The sequence below is a fragment of the Bactrocera tryoni genome, chromosome 4 (assembly GCF_016617805.1).
Source record: "Bactrocera tryoni isolate S06 chromosome 4, CSIRO_BtryS06_freeze2, whole genome shotgun sequence".
Classification (NCBI taxonomy): domain Eukaryota; kingdom Metazoa; phylum Arthropoda; class Insecta; order Diptera; family Tephritidae; genus Bactrocera; species Bactrocera tryoni.
This window is the reverse complement of record NC_052502.1, coordinates 42,568,112-42,588,323: the sequence shown is the minus strand read 5'-3', so window position 1 is coordinate 42,588,323 and position 20,212 is coordinate 42,568,112. Positions and strand designations below refer to the sequence as shown.

Genomic DNA, 20,212 nt, shown 5'->3' with positions numbered 1-20,212 from the left:
AAATTCGTTTTTGTTTTGAAGATATTAACAAAAACATGTGGAATCAACGATTTGAGTGCGACAACTAATTAGAAACGAAAATATCTTGTCAACAAAAAATAATGATATTACAAAAACTTGCTTACTTTCAGTTAGTATTTTGTTGGTCATCTCTTTTACTTTAATATTGTTTCACATCGATTCCGAATTTACGTTATAAGACTCTGACAGCGCATCAATGGTGTAGCTTGCCATGCCGTTCTAATTTCATCACAAAGAACATCCATATTAGGGATATTTGTGGTGCATATTGCTCTTTTAACATTACCCAGAGATGTTCTATAGGGTTTAAGTCTAGGCTGGACGATCCAACTCCAAGGCATTGATAGAATTTTCATTAAAAAACTTTTTTGTCAACTTAGACGTATGCTTTGAATTGCTATCTTCCTTATAACAGGCCAATTTTCATCAGCCAATGGCAACAAGACATTTTATAGGGTGTCGACCTATTTCTACTTGCTTAAAATTCCATCAGTTTTATGAAGTAGACGAAGATATTGGATATTTGGATATTGTATTCGCCTTGAATTTCATGTAGAATGTCAGTGGAACTCTTTTTTTGGGTCTATTCACGAGAAAGTATTAATTCTGCGGCCTATTTCTGTTGCATTTTTTCAAGTTTTTTCTTTGCGTGTAGCATTGAAAATAGTTTTAAATTTCCGTATATGCTTAAGGACATTGGAAACAATTTCTTTTGATCATTTGACCTGATTCGAAATTTTTTTGTACGTCTTTCCGGATTGCCGAAGGTAAAAAATGTAACCAAGTAGGGCAGATGTAAAGCTGCAGCTTTTACTTATTAAAAAACTTGAATAATACATTTGAGTATACTATTTTAAACTACAACTTTGAAACACATCCTTACCAGAAATCAATAATTTTATTAATAAAAATTAGCACCAGTATATAAGGTGCCGCGCAAACTTCATTAAAAAGCAACGTGTCTCAAATTATGATAATAAAATTAATGCTCACACATGGCAGCAAATCAGACAAAACACCAGCAACTTGATGAGACTTAAACTCGGTCTTACCAGACCATCACACGGACACCTACTTTCAAAGAATCACCACCACTTCGCATGAACTATAATGATGCCCTAGCCATGCAACACCTAATAAACTGCTAGAACGACACATTGCAAAATGTTGATTTACACACCGTTAAAGCAACACTGGACTATGTAAATACAAGCAAGCGCCTATCTCCAATACTATTAAAATTAATTTAGAATTAAAATGTATACATAAGTAAATTAATATGTTTCTATACAAAATGGGACGTAGGCCTTAGCAGCCAGTTCACTTAGTTTCTTAGTCTGTCTGTAAATTTATTTACAGGTCATATTTAAATAAATAATAAAAATATGCAAAAATTATACTAATAAATTTGCTGATATCCAGTGGTTGGTGATGGTGTTATACGTTGGATTGAGAACACACTTACCGAGTTGTATTACTTTAAACCCGTTCCATTACCGGGTCTGTGTAACCGTAACGGACCCGGACTTTTATCCGGCCAAGGACGGTTATTTCAACAGTAGCCTTAAGCTATCAATCGTTAGTTGTCCTACTCATTTGGCCAACTAGATGCAGTGTGGATTCGCGTCGTTGTTGTGCATCCCACACTGCGTCAACAGATTTTACGGTTACTTATAAGGCTGTTGGAATCGAAGCAGGATGAGCTAGAGATTTTAGTACAACTAGAAATGAAGAAAAGGTTATTGGACCGCACTTCAAAGCTCATTATACCACCGTTTAATTTAGTGATTACAAGTTATGGGAAATATAGGCATTGTCCTAAAAGCTTATCGGACTTTACTAACACAGAGGAATTTCTACTTCGGTGACTAACAATCTTATCTGCTGCAGTAATTTGTCTAAATTGTATTTTACATACAACTATACAATGTATTTCAGCTATCATTTTCACTTTCTGAAGGGAGTTTGTCATTTTGTACTTTTGTTTTTCTTTATGATTGTATCTAAATATATTAATACATTTTGGTATGACTAATTTAGCGTTTTCTTAATGACATAAAAGATAATGAATAATTTAATTGTAATATATTATAAAAGGTTCAATATAGGTTTGTTGTTTGTAGCGGCAGAAATCTGCCCAGTTGACAGACCATGCAGAAAAAAAATCCCGGTCCATTCCGGCTACGTAGACCCGACTGCCGTGGGAACGGTGCATGATTCGTTTTCAGTGCAATTTATATTATTCAATAGGACTCGTTCCAAGATCTGCAACAATTGAAAACTAAACCTTAGCACCCTATTGCATTAATGGACATCTTTCTGCATTAGTATTAGAGATCTATCTTGTAGGTTTGAAGAAAATTTTTATACAAAATAAAGCTGGAAACCAAGAAGATCGAGCTTGTGAGAATGACCTTACGAAATCTGGAATGTTACGAGTATATGTTTCAAATGTTCCGGCCGAGGTCAGGTATTTTATAGTAATACTGACGGATAAGGCGGGTAAGGTAGTAAGATCAGGTAGTAAGGCTTAAAATAGTTGTCAACGAAATCATCTAACGAGAGACCAGGGTAACGTGCGTTTCGACGGCGTCCGGACATAGAGAAAGAGGGAGAGGTATTGGGTGAGTGGGATTCATTGGGCATACAAAGAGGTGGTTAAAGATCTGCTCATCACGCAGAACATATATTTACTGAGTCGGGAACGATTATGAATAGATAGGAGTTTAAACAGTATCCAGAACGAAGTTTGTTGGTTACTCTAGATTCGCAACTCGAGCAATTCGTTTACAGTGGGTGGTGGTTTGACTCCACTGTGTATGCTGGTCTGTGCGCGTATGGAGTTAGTTGTAACCGTAGTCTGGTCGGTTCTATGTCGTCGACGTAATGAATGATCCCTTGATTCTCCTAGGCAGTCTCCTCCAAGCAGAAGATACACTTAACTTGCATGTGTTTAACGCTAGAATATCCCAATCAGTGTTGTTGTGTTTGCAACGCTCCCTGCTGTTTATGACTGTCTAGGTCGAAGTACTTAAGTTCTCATATAGCTTTCAATAAGCCGAACACCTAGTCAGATTATTTACCTGCGTGGGAGTTAGCAGTATTTCCTCCTCTCCTGGTACAGAGGGCTAGTTTTCTCCATCCCTATAGCTTCGGAGCAGTTTTCGTCGCCCAGGATGATACTTCCTTATCTTTGCAGTCTATTAGCAGTAGACCTGACCTGAAAAAGAAACCCGAGAAGAAATAAGGTATGCTTCCAGCCTTTCAGCAGCAGATCCATAATGGTAGGGTAGTCAACATCTCAGCTTCCATAGGCTCAGCTGGATAGTTTTTAGGCAGTACCGCCATTCTGATGTCTGATCAGAGTAACAGCCTACGCTACATGTGCAGCAATAGCCGTTTGTGTTGGCCTCCTCTTGTTGCAGTCACTTGTAGTTGAGAGAGCAGTTTGTACCTCTTCCTCACAGGTGAATTTAGCATAATTTGACCGCTCCATCACTTTTCAGCTGGGCGCGGGGTTTTGTGCTAGAGCGGACCTGCAAGGTGAGGTTTCCCTCTAATACGCTCAGTTCTTTGAGGAGAGTCGTTGTCTCCTACCTGTCCAGTGTTAGGGCCCTTGCTTCATTGGTGATTTACCTTTCCATAGGTTCCTGATGTACTATTTTACACTGGCTATAAATCTCCTTCACAACCTTCCGTCGGCAACGGTGCTGGCCATTCTGCCTGCTACTTACCCAGCTGTCCATACTGTTCTTACGAGCTACCGATAAGACAAGCATTCACTGGTCGGGTTGAACCGGGGAACTGTTAGTCCAACGCACCAGAGCACCATAGCGCTATAAGGCTACCGCACTTCCTAAGGCGGCCCTGTATTAGGGAGGCGCCGTCTAAATACAGCCGAATTTACCTCCTACAAATTAGTCCAGTAGGCAGGGTACGTGTAACACCCTCGGCTAGGAGGTGTCAGATCTTCGTCATCGAACCACTGACATCGGTTGAAAGAGACAGAATGACTTTATACGTGTACATATGTACACTTTTACTTCAACACTCGCTTCGTTCACTTTCCCTGTAAACTAATCCCTCGATTTATTTTGCCGGCTTATTATTGCATTCACAAAACTTCTTTATCAAAATTATATAAAAGCACAAGCACAAACATGCCATTCATTCATACCTGCATTGCATATTGACATATAAAAACATGATTGCGAGCGTCAAGCGCCTTTACGTACTATATGCATATGTATATATGTATGTATGTACTTATGTCGGCATCGTGATTAAATGCGATCTGTGAAGACAATAACTCCAACAGCCTCTCAACAAGAACTAGCGTATGTCAAGCAACTAAGCGATCACTAATATTGTCACCCCTAATGGTGAAGTGGGGAGAATCTGTTTGCTAAGACGTGAAATTTCTAAGAAAAAACTATGAAACACAACAATTTTGCAAATTTTATATTTATATACGATAATATCTACAAATGAGTGACAGTGTTATTAGCAATTTTGGTTATATGTAACTACATATGTATATTGGTATTATCGGAGCAAGGCGTCCGCTGAGAGCTAACGGAGACATGTCTGTATACATATGTACGTACACGACGGACTATATTGATAACGGAGTAACATGTGGTGTGGTCGAGCGAATATTATATGGGCCTCTATATGTGTTCACTTTGACACATTCAACAGTTTATCAATAGATTCGGCGGCTTAAGAATGGCGAGTATAAGGAGCGGAACAACTAACCTATAATTCCATGTGAGAGTGAAAAAAAACTAAATGTTTATACGAAATTATTTATTGATATTTGCATATTTTAAACTCGAAATAGTTATGGAAAAAAGGTTAACTGTGCGTTTCGTTTAAAGTGAATCAAAATCCGTTAATTGAAAATTTGGTGTTATTCGATTTCTTATTATTGTGCAATATTGTGACAGAAGAAATAACGGTAGTGTACCGCGCATTTTAGTGACTTTAAGGAAGCAACTGTGAAATATGGTAAGTAAGAGGTGATCACGCACAAACGCCTGTACATCAATTAAACCGAGCTTTATGTTACGTATACGCAGTGTAAGTCCATTGTACTAAGCGTATATTTTAAAATTGTAATATGCTCAAGTATGAGTTGCCTGTTTGTACGGTACTAAGCTGAAAAATATTTTTCATGTATGAAATTGAGAACAATTGGATGCCATTTTGTGAAGTTAAAACTATATTGGCGTGGAATGTTTTTGATTTGTGATTGGGCCGAGCAAATTTAAGAATTGTGAAATTAATTTCACAATCGATAAAATTTATTACTTGACTAACGTTTATCAGCGTATTGTTTCAAAACAGTTATCTAAAAAAAATCAGCAAACATTTATGACAACAAATAATTATTTCATTCAATAAAGAAAACACATAAAAATATGCTTTGCAACTAAAATAATTTGACGTTTTTCTAATATCTAATCTAAGCTAAGAATGCTTTGCACTAACATTTTTATTCGTGTTTGATACGACTTCGATTTTTCGTACTGTACGTCCCCAAGTTTTACCAAATCTTTTTACCATTTTTCACCAAAAAGTGTTAATTTAGCCGCCTTTGATTTCAGATATGTTTTTATAGAATTTTACCAATTTTCTTTTTAAGTTTGAGGATATTAAGGATAGTCTTGCATATAGTATACTAGTGTGTAGTGCAAAAACCAATAGAAGAATATATATTTGCAGTAGCGACCAAATCAGAAACTCTGCGCTTCGGCTAAAACACTCTTGTTATACCGACGGAAAGGTGGAAAATGTGGTTCTGGTGAACCGGACCAGATCAGACTCATTTATATCGTATATCTTCCGAGTTTCATATAAAAAGTCAACTGAACTTAATGTGAGAATTCAGGAAGTTGTTTTCAAACGTCTACAACAAATAAATTCGATGAAATCGAGCACAGCTTCCACACAAATTAGGTTGAAATATATCCAACAGTATTTATAGTAAAATATTTTAATTTAATGGAGGGGTGTGGGAAACTAGAAGTTGATCGACAAATTAAATCGTATTCTCTGGAGTCTAATGAAAACTCCGAACACTCTTTGTTCAACAGAACCCTGTGTGGATGGTTGAAGAATAAAGAAATAATAATCCGTGAAACATAGTAAGTCCTTATACAAAGTTAGGTCAAAATTAAATGTATTTCAGGAACTTCTACCTTCCAATCATTTCGAGGTTAACAACATGTGTTAAGTACACCAGCAGAAATATACTGCAAGCTTTTAGGAATCGTACGATATCAACATCTAAATTGATAAATATATTTGTGTTAAAATATGAAAAAATATCAACATCTAAATTGATATATTTGTGTTAAAATATGAAAATGGAATATTTGGGGATGAAAACTGATTAGCAATCGATAAGAAGTCAGTGAGTTATGGTTATATTTAGACAACTTTTTAGTTCGATACATTTTAATTTTGATTTGGCAGTCTAAGAATTACTAGTCAAAACTGAAGGGCTACCTATACATATGTACATATGTACAGCTTATACGATATGTTTGTGCTTCCCTTTTATACGGCTTCTTATCTCAAGAACTACACAATTTGTAAGTAACTAAGTATCTATCAAGCCTATTGGCTCTGCAAATAAACATTTTATTTACATTCAAGTTTATTACTCAACTTCATTCTTGACATTGGCGTAAACATCCACCCGGCATTTAGTTTTCAAATACTTATTGCTATGAATGAAGTTGTATTTAGATTTCTGAATGCTACAAATCCACAATTTGAGAATAGCGTTTGTATTATTATATCATCTTTATACCCCTACAGGGTGTATCAAGTTTGCAAAGAAGTTTGTGACGCCAAAAAAGAACCGTTGGAGACTCCACAAAGTATATACATGTATATACACGAACTAATTTCTCAGTTTTTGAGATATCAAGCTAAAATTTTGCACACGTCCCTTTGACCCAAAGAAGTTGCTTGCCGATATCGGAGCACTAAAGCTGTCATACAAACTGAACTATCCAAACTAAATTCTTGTATGAAAACTTTTCTTTAGACATAAACACTATATTATATTTGTGTAATCCGACTTCGCTTATTTTCAGAGTCAAATACAGATTTTAAATTTATTTTTTATTTTTTACTGGCGAACATAGCGAACAGCGTGCTTCTTCCACTTTTTTCGCTTTTATCTGAATTCACTTTTCTTTAATTAAAATATTCGTATACGCTTCTGAGTGTTCTTCAAATAAAGTGCTTGAATTAACTTCTGTAAAGAATAGGGTGTTTTTTTAGAAGTATATAAGTTTTACTTTAAACAGACAGCAAAAAAATTTAAGATATTAACTAACTTCAATCTTATTATTTGCAAAATTCATGGTACTTAGTCTTGGAATAGAATTTTGGCCATAGGGTTCTTATACTGCATCTTACTCGTATTAGGGCCGTTCTCTCGGTTTTATTTTGCAGTCCGTTTGGCTCTCGGTTTTATTTTGCAAACCAAAAATACACGTAATAAGTTGGGGGTGGGTGCAAAGCATATCTTCAAGCTGGGTTTCACTCAATATATAGAAAAGTGTCTCAAGGCTGAATATGACGGCAAGCAAGCTTTAAATAAATATATAAACAATACCTTCCTAGTACAAAAATGAACTTACTTCAAACAACACTTTAACTATGGTGTGTAAAATACAAAAACTGTAAAACTGTAAAGGTTTAAAACTGTATTATACTTATACTTATACTTATATGAGAGATGCTATATATATATAGCATGTATACATGGGGTCAAAGATGTATTTTTTGAAAAGCACTAGCCTGATTTAAAAAATGTTGGTATCGAAAGTGACAAAGCGTTCTTGCCTCTGATGTACGTACTATGTACTCTCTTATAAAAACTCTCTATAAAAGATATCTGAACGGAGGTTGCATTGCCCTACATAATAACTCATGTCAAATTTCTTGAGGATATATCGTCCACTACAAAAGCTTTCCAAAAACGCACTTTATTCCGCTCGTTCAGTTTGTATGGTAGCTATGTATATGCTAAAGTAGTTCATTTCAGCCGTTCCGAAAAATTAGCAGGTTCTTGGTATGGGTGCAAAAACTAGTTCGAATGTACATATACATAAATTATTTATAGCCAAATAATTTTCATAATTAAATATATAAATTTATTGAATAATTATTTCACAAGTCTTCGAAAGCAACGAGTAGTGAAAGTAACATTCAAACCATATTCTGCTTCTAGAATGAGTTTGCAAATATTTGAGTCAGCAAATGGTTATGCCCTCCCTCTAACAAAGAAAAAACATTCAAATTATCTCGTCTATGTTCTCCTCACTTTAATAATAACTTTTATGGACCATCTTAAAGTCGATTTTGAAATAAAAATGCTTTCTTTTCGAGTGAAAAAGTATATTACATATTGGTAGAGGGACATAAAAGGTGCGTTCCAAAGTAAACAGGACTTTTTGAATCTAGCACCCCCTGGTGGCGTCATCTATATGTCTACTGGTGCGTTAGAATCTGCTATCTTTATCGATTGTCCAGTATTGATTGGAAGTGAAGTTATTGCGTTTTAAGTGTCTTTATGTTTGTGTTATCGGTGCGAAAATTAGCTTCGAACAAAGAGCCAACATTAAATTTTGTTTTCAAATTGGTAAAACTCTTACCGAAACGTTTCAACTGATGAAATAAGTTTATAGCAATGATTGCCTATCCCGTAGCAGAGCGCACGAGTGGTTTCAATGTTTCAGAAGGCAACCGGCAGTCGAGAGGACAAAAATGACGATCAACATGTGGTCCAATCAAAATCCGTGATCACCGGAAATTCCAACGAAACTGTGCTTGAATTCATCAAAAATCAGCCGAAATCATCATTGAAATTCATGGAAATGGAATTGAACATCTCCAAAACATCGATTTATCGCATTTTGCCCGAATATTTGGGCTTACGAAAGGTGTGTGCACTGTTTGTTCCGCACAAATTGACTGATGACCAAAAATTTCTCAGAATCTCACATACGAAGGACATCATTAAAGAGGTCAAAAAAGAGAAAAAAATTCCTTTACAATATTGTGACCGGTGACGAAACGTTGTGTTTTCAATATGATCCCGAAACGAAACGCCAGAGTGCTGAATGGAAGGCATCGGACGAGCCGAAACCCAAAAAATCGCACATGGAGAAGTCAAAAGTGAAGACAATGCTGATTTGTTTTTATGATTTCAAGTGCATTGTTCACAAAGAATTTATTCCACGCGGCCAAAACGTTAATGCGGTACTCTACCTTGGAGTTTTGAAGCATTTGGTGCGCCGTATTCAACGTGTTCGGCCCGAATATCGCGAAGATGAAAGTTGGCGTTTGTTGCACGATAATGCGCCGACTCATCGATCGACGCTTGTGGCCGACTATTTGACCAAAAACCACATTTTAACCATTAACTACTCCCCGTATTCACCTGATATGGCACCGTGCGACTTCTTCCTTTTTGGAAAAATGCATTTGCTCATGAAAGAAAAGCGTTATGCAGACGTAGAGGCCATCCAAAAGGCTTGCACCGGCATATTGGCGGTCATACCGGCCCACGAGCTAAAACACTCGTTCGACATGCTTTTGGACCGTGCAAAAAGCTGTATTGAAGCAGAAGGAGACTATTTTGCATAAAATAAATAGATTTTGCCGAAAAAACCATTTGTTCATTTTTTGTTTAAGTTCTGTTAACTTTGGAAAACACTTTGTATATATAATACTAAACAATTAACAATTTTTCATTCATTCTCTGTAGCTCTCGTTTAGTTTAATATTGTAGTAGTTTGGCACTGTCAGACTGCAAACAAATGTAAATTCTTCACTCGAAAAGCGCAATTACCGTTTTTATGAAACGCTCACGATTCTTATCTTCCTGATAAGCTCATTTGCAATCAGTAGATATGGGACTGAGTTCACTTGTTGCCTCAGTGCGGGAGAACCGACTCACGCGGCTTTATCGGTGTACTGAAGAGCAAACGATATTGGGGAGTTGAAGTTCCTCTGAATGGCATTCAGTTACACCTTTAGTGTCAGTTGGTTTTGTCGATCTCACTTCTGCACGAGTATTAAATAAAAAGAGTGTTACATTTTGTACCTTGTTTGTTTGTACTCATACACATTGTTTATTTACTGCAAACTTTGATTTTGGAGTGTCGATGTGCTGTTTTCGCTCACTCTCAGGACATGTGTACGCGCACTTGAATATTACGGCAAAGAAAAATAAATAACTGCATGAAATCGGTTAAAAATTGCCGTATGAAAACAGCAGAAACATTTAGCAACGATTGTTTATAAATGAAACGTCGTGTATTTTTTGTTAACGCCGCTCTTTTTAGTCAGTCTATTTTATCAGAGATTAGGAAATATTTTTATGGGTTTGCGATAGTGCTTTTAGCGCGTTGCTATTCCCACATTTTATTGAAATCAATAGGAAAAGTCGATTTACTAGAATTTAAAAATACAAAAATAGGTACATATGTAGTCTAGAAGTGCTTGTGCTGGTGGATTAGTCGGTGAAATTGTGAACATTGCCTTAGCGCAAACGAACGGATGTGTTTTTGTGATTCGTTAGAGAAACAGTTTTATTTTGTACGAAAAGGAAACTCGCCGAAAGTTCATTTCTAAGCTCGTGATAAATCTCACAATGGAAAAGGTCTTAAACACATTATGCGGTCGAAGAGTAAGTAACACCAGCAAAAACTATAAAATACATATTTAATACATTATTGACGTTAGCAAATTATTTATTGAAAGTAAGCAGGGCTAAGTTTTGAACAGAACCGAGTGTTTTTAACCGTCTAATGCTGGAATATGTAATATGTTAAATGTTATTTAAAAATATTTATAGCAATATAAGGAACATAAAATAAACTGTACGCTTTCTGACTAAGTGACTGTAGTAGTGATATTTCGATAAGATTAAAGGAAGGCCTTAGTTCGTATGCAGCTGAACATTTTATATGTACTCTCGCACTTGGTGGGTGTCGAAGGGTGTGAAACGTTTCAAATTTTGTGTTAAAAGATCTTGCCTATGAAATCAATGCTCGTTACCCGAAGAAACTATAAATCGATTTCAATTATATTGGGTATCTTACAAGCTTATAACATAGGTCATGGAGTCATTTAGATTTATTACTTTATTTTACTTTATATCGCCTTACCGATTTAACTAATTTTCGGCAAAAACAAAAAAAAGAAAATCTGTATTTAATTACCTAGAGATACCTAACTTACTGAGTATATATAAAACTAAATCATAACGGAAGTCAACCGGCAGTTGAAGAGGTCTTAATAATGGGGACTAGGGGAACTAATGAAACGATTATAGCCTAATTATTGTTATAGTGAAATAGCTTTCTAAGCTTTTAGCTTAACTATAACTTGTGGCCGTGATATTGGTTCGATTTTCATCCACGCTCTTCCGTGTGTCGGAAGTCAATATCATTCACCATAACAGCGTTCGTGATTTTAGCCTCCTATAGCCATTCAACTGAGCTTGGCACTGAAAAGTCTCTTCACATGTCTTTCCGAATTATCTAGCTTTGTAGCTATATACTTTGAAAAACCCATAGTCCATTTGTTAATTCCTTAAACCCTCTAACATGTTTAAAAGTACATATTTGCGTAATTATTTATAGATAAAAAAGTTATGTTGTGTTTGGTATGACTAATGCTCATATTGAAATGTTGGTAATTCAAGTGAACAAATAATAACAGCAAGTCAGTGGTGGTGATATCTGCATTTACGATTCCCGGTATTTGATAAGTTATCTCTGTTAGCAAAGGTTGTAAAGGGGCGCCAAATTCGATAGTGGGTAACGAACATGATTTAAATTTAGAATACCTTAGTTTCTTGTGTTTTTTTGTTGTTATCGGTGCCGTTTGTAATCATTTGTTATATAACTGTGTTGACCTGTGTCTTAATTGAACATCAAGTATATTAGCGCGGCGTTAGGTACATGTAAACAGAATATTTTTATTTGTTTGCACTTCTGCATATAGACTCAGTGCATGTGTTAGTGAAACCGTTACATTTCAATACATTCTGATTTAAGGAGGATAAAGGGAAATAAGAACAGAGTAGTTTTAGGCACCGCGCGTGAGAAAGTCTTCCTATTTGTAAGAATTAGAGGTGTGAAATAACGGATTTTTCAATAACGACACTACAAAAGCAGGGACAGCGGGTCTTTTGACTTTTCTCTTCAGTAAGGTTTGCTGCTCTTTCATTATGGAAAGATATATAGTACAATCTAAAACAAGTCGAAATTGTTAAAATTTACTCCCAAAATTCAGATTCAGTGGCCTCAACTTCCAGAGCGCTACGTCTAATTTGTGGTCATCATAATCGTCTTGCCAGATTAACAATTGATCTTCTAGCGGGAAAAAATTGAATCCACAGGCATAGTTTGATTTAAGGACTATACAAGAAAATAGGAACTGAATTTGTCTCCAGGAAAGGCCTGTTTCTGCAACTCTACTTCAGCTTTCGTCTCCACGTATTGCCTGATTTCTCTTATTTGCGACTCCCTTGAGGAACCCAGTCTAAGGCTGTTCTTGTGTTGACATCTTGGATCTTACTCAACGATCCATTTTCATTTAGCTAGTCAAACTTTTCGCATTGCAGGGTCAAGCAGTAAGTTAAATAAGAAAAAAAAAATAAAACACAGCCTTGTCTCACACCAGTTTGAACTTCGATACTATTCTTCTTCTTCTTAATTGGCGTAGACACCGCTTACGCGATTATAGCCGAGTTAACAACAGCGCGCCAGTCGTTTCTTCTTTTCGCTACGTGGCGCCAATTGGATATTCCAAGCGTAGCCAGGTCCTTCTCCACCTGGTCCTTCCAACGGAGTGGAGATACTACTATTCGATACTATTACTCAAATAATTTTCGTGCCTCACATGGCATGTAGCGTCCGAGTACAACTCCTTTATGAGGGAGTTTATTTTTGCTGGCATGCAAGCGCTCGCCAAATTGCCTCATGTTTTAGAGCGTCGAATGTTTTTTTCAAGATCGATGAAACAGAGGTAATGTGGAAGCAGGTCACTTATTTTTGGGGAGTGTTTAAGTAGGGAAAATCTTCAAGAATAGCTGGTTATTTCTAAGGCTCAAAAGTTTAGATTCCTGCTTGCTAGATGAACTGTCAGGTGGTGCCATATTCGAATAATTCTAAAATCGTATTTATGGTCCAACTTGCTTAACCCATTTCCTTCCTCGTACGATATACATTTTTGCTATTTGAACGATATTCCCCTTAATATCTCCATAAGTTTAAATTAATATTTATATGAATGGTCTTAATCTCATAATTTGTGGGACACGTTTTCTCCGTTAAACAAAAGAATATCTATTATTATATGTTAACTTAATCTTGCAGATATCTTACTAATGAACTGATATATGTATGCCCGGTATAGTGCCAACCGGAAGCAGAAATTAATACAATATATAGTATTAGGTATATGAAAGTTAGCCTTAGTACTACAAGAGCAAAAAATAGAAAGACAGTTTTGTCGGTCGGAAGGAAGTCGGAATGCACCGCACCTCGATAGTCGAAGAAAACTGTCAACATAACCTTGATTTTTGACCTGCTTTCACGTAATTTTTTCGACTTAGGCTCACCTTTGCCATGATATTCGGCTTATTGATCGTCTGTTTCTGTGTCATAAGCATAGATCCAAGACTCATCGCCAGTAATAAAACGTTTCATGACATCCTGGTTTTCGAAATGCATTGTTTCACAGACCTTAATGCGATGCTTTTTCGAAAAAAAATTGAGTGATTTCGGAATCAATCGTGCTTTCACTTTTCTTACGCCCAAATGCTCTTTCAAAATGGTTTTCACAGATTCTTCCGATATTCCAACGATGCCAGTAATATCTCTGACTGTTAATAGTCGATTCTTAAGCACCAATTCCTTTATTTTATTGACGTGTTGATCCTCAGTTGATGTTGAGGGCCGTGCTGGACGTGGTTCGGCGTCAACGCGTTTTCGACCATCTTTGAATAATTTGTACCAATTAAAAAAACTTGCTTGTCACAAACAGTTATCACCAAAGCCCGTTTTCAATATTCTAAACGTTTCGGCATTAGTGATTTCGCACACAAAATTTTATGGAACTTCATAGTTTTGTAGGAAATTTACTGCTCTATAAAAATGGTCTCTTATGATTTTTCGATTAAGTTAAACGTTTACGAGATATTCATCGTCAAACGTCAATGCATATTAAGGTGGATCAAAAAAACAATTTTTTTTTCGTTTGGTACTCTGAAAAATAGGTTCCTAGATACCTCTAAGAAAGCCTATAAGTTTCATCGTTCATAATAATTTTTTTTCATTGAGTTATAAAATTCATAAGAAATAAAAAATTTTCCCAAAAATAATCAAACTTTAACTGTTAATATCTTTTAAAGGTTTGGGTTTACGAAATAATCATAATAGACCTTTTTTGTAGAGCAATCAATTTCCTACAAAATCTAAGGAACGAGATATTTTTTCAAGTAGTTGGAAGCGAGATATAAATTTTTTTATCTGATAATAACAAAAAATAGAAAACTGTATGTAGGAGGACCTTCCCGTTACAATTAAAAACTCATGTTTGGAGAGGCTTTCTTAGAGGTGTCTAGGAACCTATTTTTGCGAGTACCAAACGAAAACAAAAAAAAATTGTTTGAATCACCCTAATATGTACATATATTTATTTTCACTTTATTTTTATTTCTTCATTTAATAAGATTTATGGTTCTTATCTTACCGACCAATTTTAGTAGCTTTAAGAGATATTATTTTAGCACCCACAATAAGCGAGATCTGACTGGTGCAGTTTAATAGACATTTGTAAGAGTATAAGCTTATGAATTTACCGTTTGGATACAAAACTACTCACATAAACATGTGAGAAATTGAAAGCTTGTTCTCAAAGTCATGCTCTCACTCCGGTATATGCCACAATTAAACTGAAAATAAAGTTAATTTAAAAGCACATAGCACGTATTTGTTGCATAAACTCACATGACGTCATAGTTGATTGAACTGTAAGTAATAAACGATGACAGAAAGAAATATTTTATTAAAAAAATAAAATGAAAGTAAAGTGACGTCTAGATACATACTACATACATATGTATGTACAGCAAATATATGTATTTAGTTCTGCCTTATGTACATACATATTTACTTACTTTCATTAATTAAATAAAATATTGCGATTTGCCAATATTTACGCATATACATATTCGTATATGTTTTGACTATATGTAAGTCCATTTGGAATTACATATTTTTGTACACATTTCCGCCCTAACAACTAAAAGCCTTACTATTATGGAGAGCTTGGAATTATGAGATTATTTTTAGATCATCAACCGAAAATAACAGTTACGATGAAAAACAAAAATCAGGTTAAACCAAAATTTGATAACAAAGTTGAATAGCTCGCATTGTCAGAGAGCGACTAGCTTTGAGAGAGAACAAAACATCTTCCGGCTGGTCTTGATTTGTTGCAAGACCCGTTTATATCTGTTTGTATGCTACATAGGTGTATTTATGCCGCTGCTTGCCCCACCATAACAGTACCAAGTGGAACTTAAGAAAATGGACAATTAACTGTGCCAAGAAAGCATTGCTCTCAGCTAAAGATGTGCGCCAGACTCGAAGTGTGCCGAACAAACATGCAAACACACACACAAGCACATAAAAGAAATGTGAGTTGTATCGAAGAAAACTGAGGTAAATGAGCGTAAAATCTGTTTTGGTTAGAAGATTTCAAGTTCAGCGTTCGCTTAAATTGTTTAGTACTAGGGGAATCGTGCGACTGAAAGCGTCTAGGCGTCTATTTCGCGGATAGTTACTCAAGTCCATATAAATGCGCCTCCATACCTACATATGTAGTTCATGCAGTTCATGCTACATCGAGCGTTTCAAACACGAATATGTATGTAAATTTGGCTTTCGATCGCAGCGCATTGCCGGAGTTAATTGATCAGCTGGACCGGTCGGCTGAAAGTCATTAAGAGGAAACCGTTTGTGTGGATGTGGCATTTGAAAATAAATATCATGGTGATCAAAAGAAATAAAAAACAAAAGAGAAATATTAAATATGATGTTTAAATTATTCATAGTGACCGAAAATGCACTGAAGCATAACAACTGATTGAATTTGAATTTATAAGTGAAATGATTGGAAAAACACATGGAGATGATGAAATTTGTGAAATCCTAAATTAAATCTGCTGTTGCATTTCGTTTTTGAAATATTCGGGTATAGATGAGAAGAAGATTTAATCATTTGTTTGTTCATTGCAGTATGTTTTCTAAAAAATCCAAAAAAACATAAATTTTTCTCGACCATTTCTTCTACCATAGATTTCGCAGAGGAGCAAGTAAAGTAGTAAATTGTTGAGTAATAAATGTGAGAATATTTATTGTTCCTTAGATCTTTTCTGGATATTTTTTTTATTTCACCTTCGAGAAAATTATGAACTTAACCTTTTCATAGGATAAGTACTTTATTAGAAGTGAGTTTGGTACTGTGGAGGGTGATCCATTTGAGGGTTCCCTACTTTTTTAAAGAAAAAACACAGACTCTTCAAATTTAATGGGGAATGTTTATTATCATTCGAAAGAACATTTTTTGGCATTTATTTTTTGAAGATTATCTCTTTCATTGAGTTCAATTTTCGTTGACTCGTTCGAGCATTTTGGCTGGTAACTGGCGAATAACACGCGTGTTATTTTGCTCCAAGGCCTTAATCGAAGCGGAATTGTCAGCATAGACTTTACATTTTAGATATTTTCACAAGAGAAAGTCTAACTTGTAATATTACACGATCTTAGTGACCATTTTACCGGCCAAAAACGTGAAATCATCTGCTCGTTAAGTTCACGAAACTTTACCTTAAACCCTCAAACACTTTCTGCTATTTATCGCAGGGACGAACTCTCTGTGTTAAAATTACTTAATTTATTAAAAGTAAAGTTATTTGGATACGCTTGGTTTGTTGAAAAACTGTAGCAAAGCATGTTCTATAAGCAGATCGTTCTGGTCCTTACCTGTGCCCTCACAAAGCATACTTGGAACACTCAAAGTAACAAATCTTCTTCAAATCCATATAATTTTGGACCATTTCCTGTAAGGCAGCACAATACACAATTTCCTTGTTAACTCCGTAGACTCTCCTAAAGAAATATAAAAAGCTTATTGGGAGCTTGAGTGTCCAAAAAAAATTGTACGACATACTTAAGCGATTATGCATGAACCAGAAGTTAAGGAATTCAATTCACATTATTGACATGTCTCAGCTTTTCGTTCTTCTTTCGATAAAAATAATTATATCAATCTTTGTCTCACAAAGTTGCCAATCCCAGTTGGTGGCCTAAATATAACTGGTTACATTAAGATTGTTCAAGAGTGACAAGCTGATGAAGTAAGGCTCGTGTGTGTCAATAAAAACTTACGAACCTATTTATTTTTATAGCTTTGAGACGAGCTGAAAAACTTGCCATACGCTCGGTATACTTTTGCCAATAATATGTTAATTGAAAAGCTTTAGAAACCTTTGTTCAGAGTTCCTTCTAGCATTAGGTGTTAACTAATGCCATTGAATGCTCGAGGCGCAAAGTGAAACATAAACACAATAGTTATTTGATTTGATTCAAACATACGTAGACTCATCTGTAGGCCTTAGCTACTTCTAGGTTCGCCAAAAATGGATCGCGGGTGGCCAGCTTGCTATTTGACGATCAGTTAAATAGGTGTAAATAAATGGTGCAAATATTTTGAAAACAGTAAAAAATAAAAAGTGTGGCAAATAAATTCTTCCACCGTTATATAAAATCAAAAGCAACAACAAAAATAATAACAAGCCAAAAAGAGCATCAACCAATAAAAAACTATTAAAAAAGTTCGCAGAAAGTGATGATATTTAACATATTTTAAACTCGCATACTCGCGTAAAATTGCGGCAGCGTAATTTTCTGCAACAGTTTATACAGGCTAACGCTAAACAGACTTTAACTGTGATTTGACAACATGTTCGTTACACTGGTGGCGCAGGTGCATGCGCGGAGCAGCAAAGCCGCATGAAATTGTATGCGACGTTCCAGTGTATTTAGTTGAATGAATCTGAAATGGAATTCCTTATGACAGTTCAAAAGCAGCGCTGAACAAAATCACATTCCAACAAATGCTACGCATAACGCGCCAACGAAATAAAGTGAAATTTTTTGCGGAAATCAAAATCCTATTCAAGCGTGCAGTTTTACCTTTTGTTTCTTTGTTTTTGCAACTGTGATTTCGTTAATGTGTTTTAGAAGAAAATATGTATGATAATATCGGCAACAGTTGGAATATAAATATTTCGTAGAGTTTCGTTTTGTTTTTGGTTGTCGTGTTTTTGTGATTTTGGCGCGGGTTTCCAGCTGAAAATGAATTTTGTGGGTCGGCATGATCATCTTGCCGGCGGCTATCGACGCGTTAACACAGCAACTTATGGGTTTCCACTATTTAGCAATACGGATGAATCGAAGACCTTCGTTAAAGATAGCCTCTCTTGGAAATGGCATAAGGTGTGTGCAAAATTTATATTGGAAAAAGAAAAGTGTAAATAAAATATGTAGCACCGAAAGTAATATAAGTGGCACTCAACTTTTCTGCAATATGTCGCTCACTAGTTTTAAGTTTTAAGGTGGGGACTACCAAGCAGGGCTCGACCAACATAAAAAAGTTTATTTAAAAGTAATCGATAGATATGGTGTTATGTATACTATATATAAATGATTAGGATGACGAGACGAGTTCAAATCCGGTTCTGTCTGTCCGTTCGTCCGTTCGTGAAAACTGTGCTTGAGTAAAAATATAGATATCTTGATGAAACTTCTTCCTTGGCAAAAAGAGCAAAGTTCATAATTAGGCGTAATCGGACCACTGTCACTCCTATCAAACGCCATTAACCGAAAACGTATAAAGTACCATAACTAAGCACTAAAATAAGATATAATGTATCTAATTGGAGACAGGAGTTTGCAGTGGTTGGGGCACCTCTGGGCAAAAAAATATTGAAAAAGTAGGCGTGCACACGCCTCGTAATAGGTTTCATGTATGTACATATCGCCAAAGCTACAATAGGACTCATTCAGTACAAAACCTTTAAACACTACTACCGACACTGTAAAAATGGCATAACACCGTCTAGTCCCCATATAACTGTACTGTTAAAAACTATTATAATAAAAGTGTGATAACTCAGCAACTACATAAATATGACAGAGACATAAAATTTTACACACGAGGGCTAAAAATTGAATGATGGGCGTGTCACCGCTCACTTTTCGGTAAAATCATATATCTCGGAACCCGACCAACCGTTTTCGACTAAATTTGGTGCTAGACGTTCCCCTCACAGTGCGAAATTCGAACTACAATTACGCCTACTTTCCATATAGCACAATTTTAAATTCTATTTGATTTCACTCACTGATTTTCACTTTCCAGTACACAAATCAAGAAGCACTTGATATAACGGGATAAAACTTTGCCCTAAGGCATGCCACCTTATCACCAAAAAATTCTTTCAAAACTGTTCAAGCCGCCAAATACCAGATATATGGTATACTCTATTATTTATAGATGACTTTTGACCAAAACTTCTCAATTTATGGAATATACAATTTAAACTTAGTGAACATCCTCTCTTGATAATAGTATCCCTGTGTGTTAAAAATGCTTTGAATCAGGTCAATATTTCCGTGAGTCCCCATATGCTTAATATCTATAAATATGTGTTTGCGAAATTCCGGGTGACTTTATACTGTATATATCAGACAATATGTGAGTATTTGACCATACTTCATATGATACCGGTACCAAAAACGATTATCGCAGCTTCCATAAATAAAACGAGTGCCCAGCGGTTACCCCGTTTATTATGTAAAATGTCGTTAGGAACTTGTACTTGAATTTACATTTGGAATGGGCTAAAAAAATACTTCCATTAGCTTGTTGACGTCAGATTCAGCACGCAAGTCACATAAAGATATCAGATATATCTATGTATGTACATAGAGTGACACGTCATAATTTTTGAGAGATAACGGTGCTTGCTGTGGCCTCAGCTTTAGTAAGCTCTAAAAATATATTATTGTATTTCCTTTGA

General features: G+C 35.6%; 1 protein-coding gene across 6 annotated transcripts in view; it reads left to right on the top strand.

The window, feature by feature from the left end:
- Nucleotides 1-4,919: 4,919 nt before the first annotated feature.
- LOC120775148 (probable phospholipid-transporting ATPase IF) overlaps nucleotides 4,920-20,212 on the top strand; it is a 37,244-nt gene continuing 21,951 nt past the window's right edge. Inside the window, exons 1-2 of one of the 6 annotated variants that reach the window (XM_040105179.1) lie at nucleotides 15,897-16,118; nucleotides 17,747-18,626. In XM_040105179.1, the coding sequence (XP_039961113.1) occupies nucleotides 18,486-18,626 (141 nt within the window). In that variant the 5' untranslated portion in view covers nucleotides 15,897-16,118; nucleotides 17,747-18,485. Of the gene's footprint in view, nucleotides 5,032-10,502; nucleotides 10,739-15,896; nucleotides 16,119-17,727; nucleotides 18,627-20,212 lie in introns of those variants that run through there. The other 5 variants (XM_040105181.1, XM_040105180.1, XM_040105184.1 and 2 more) reach the window with 5 other exon arrangements.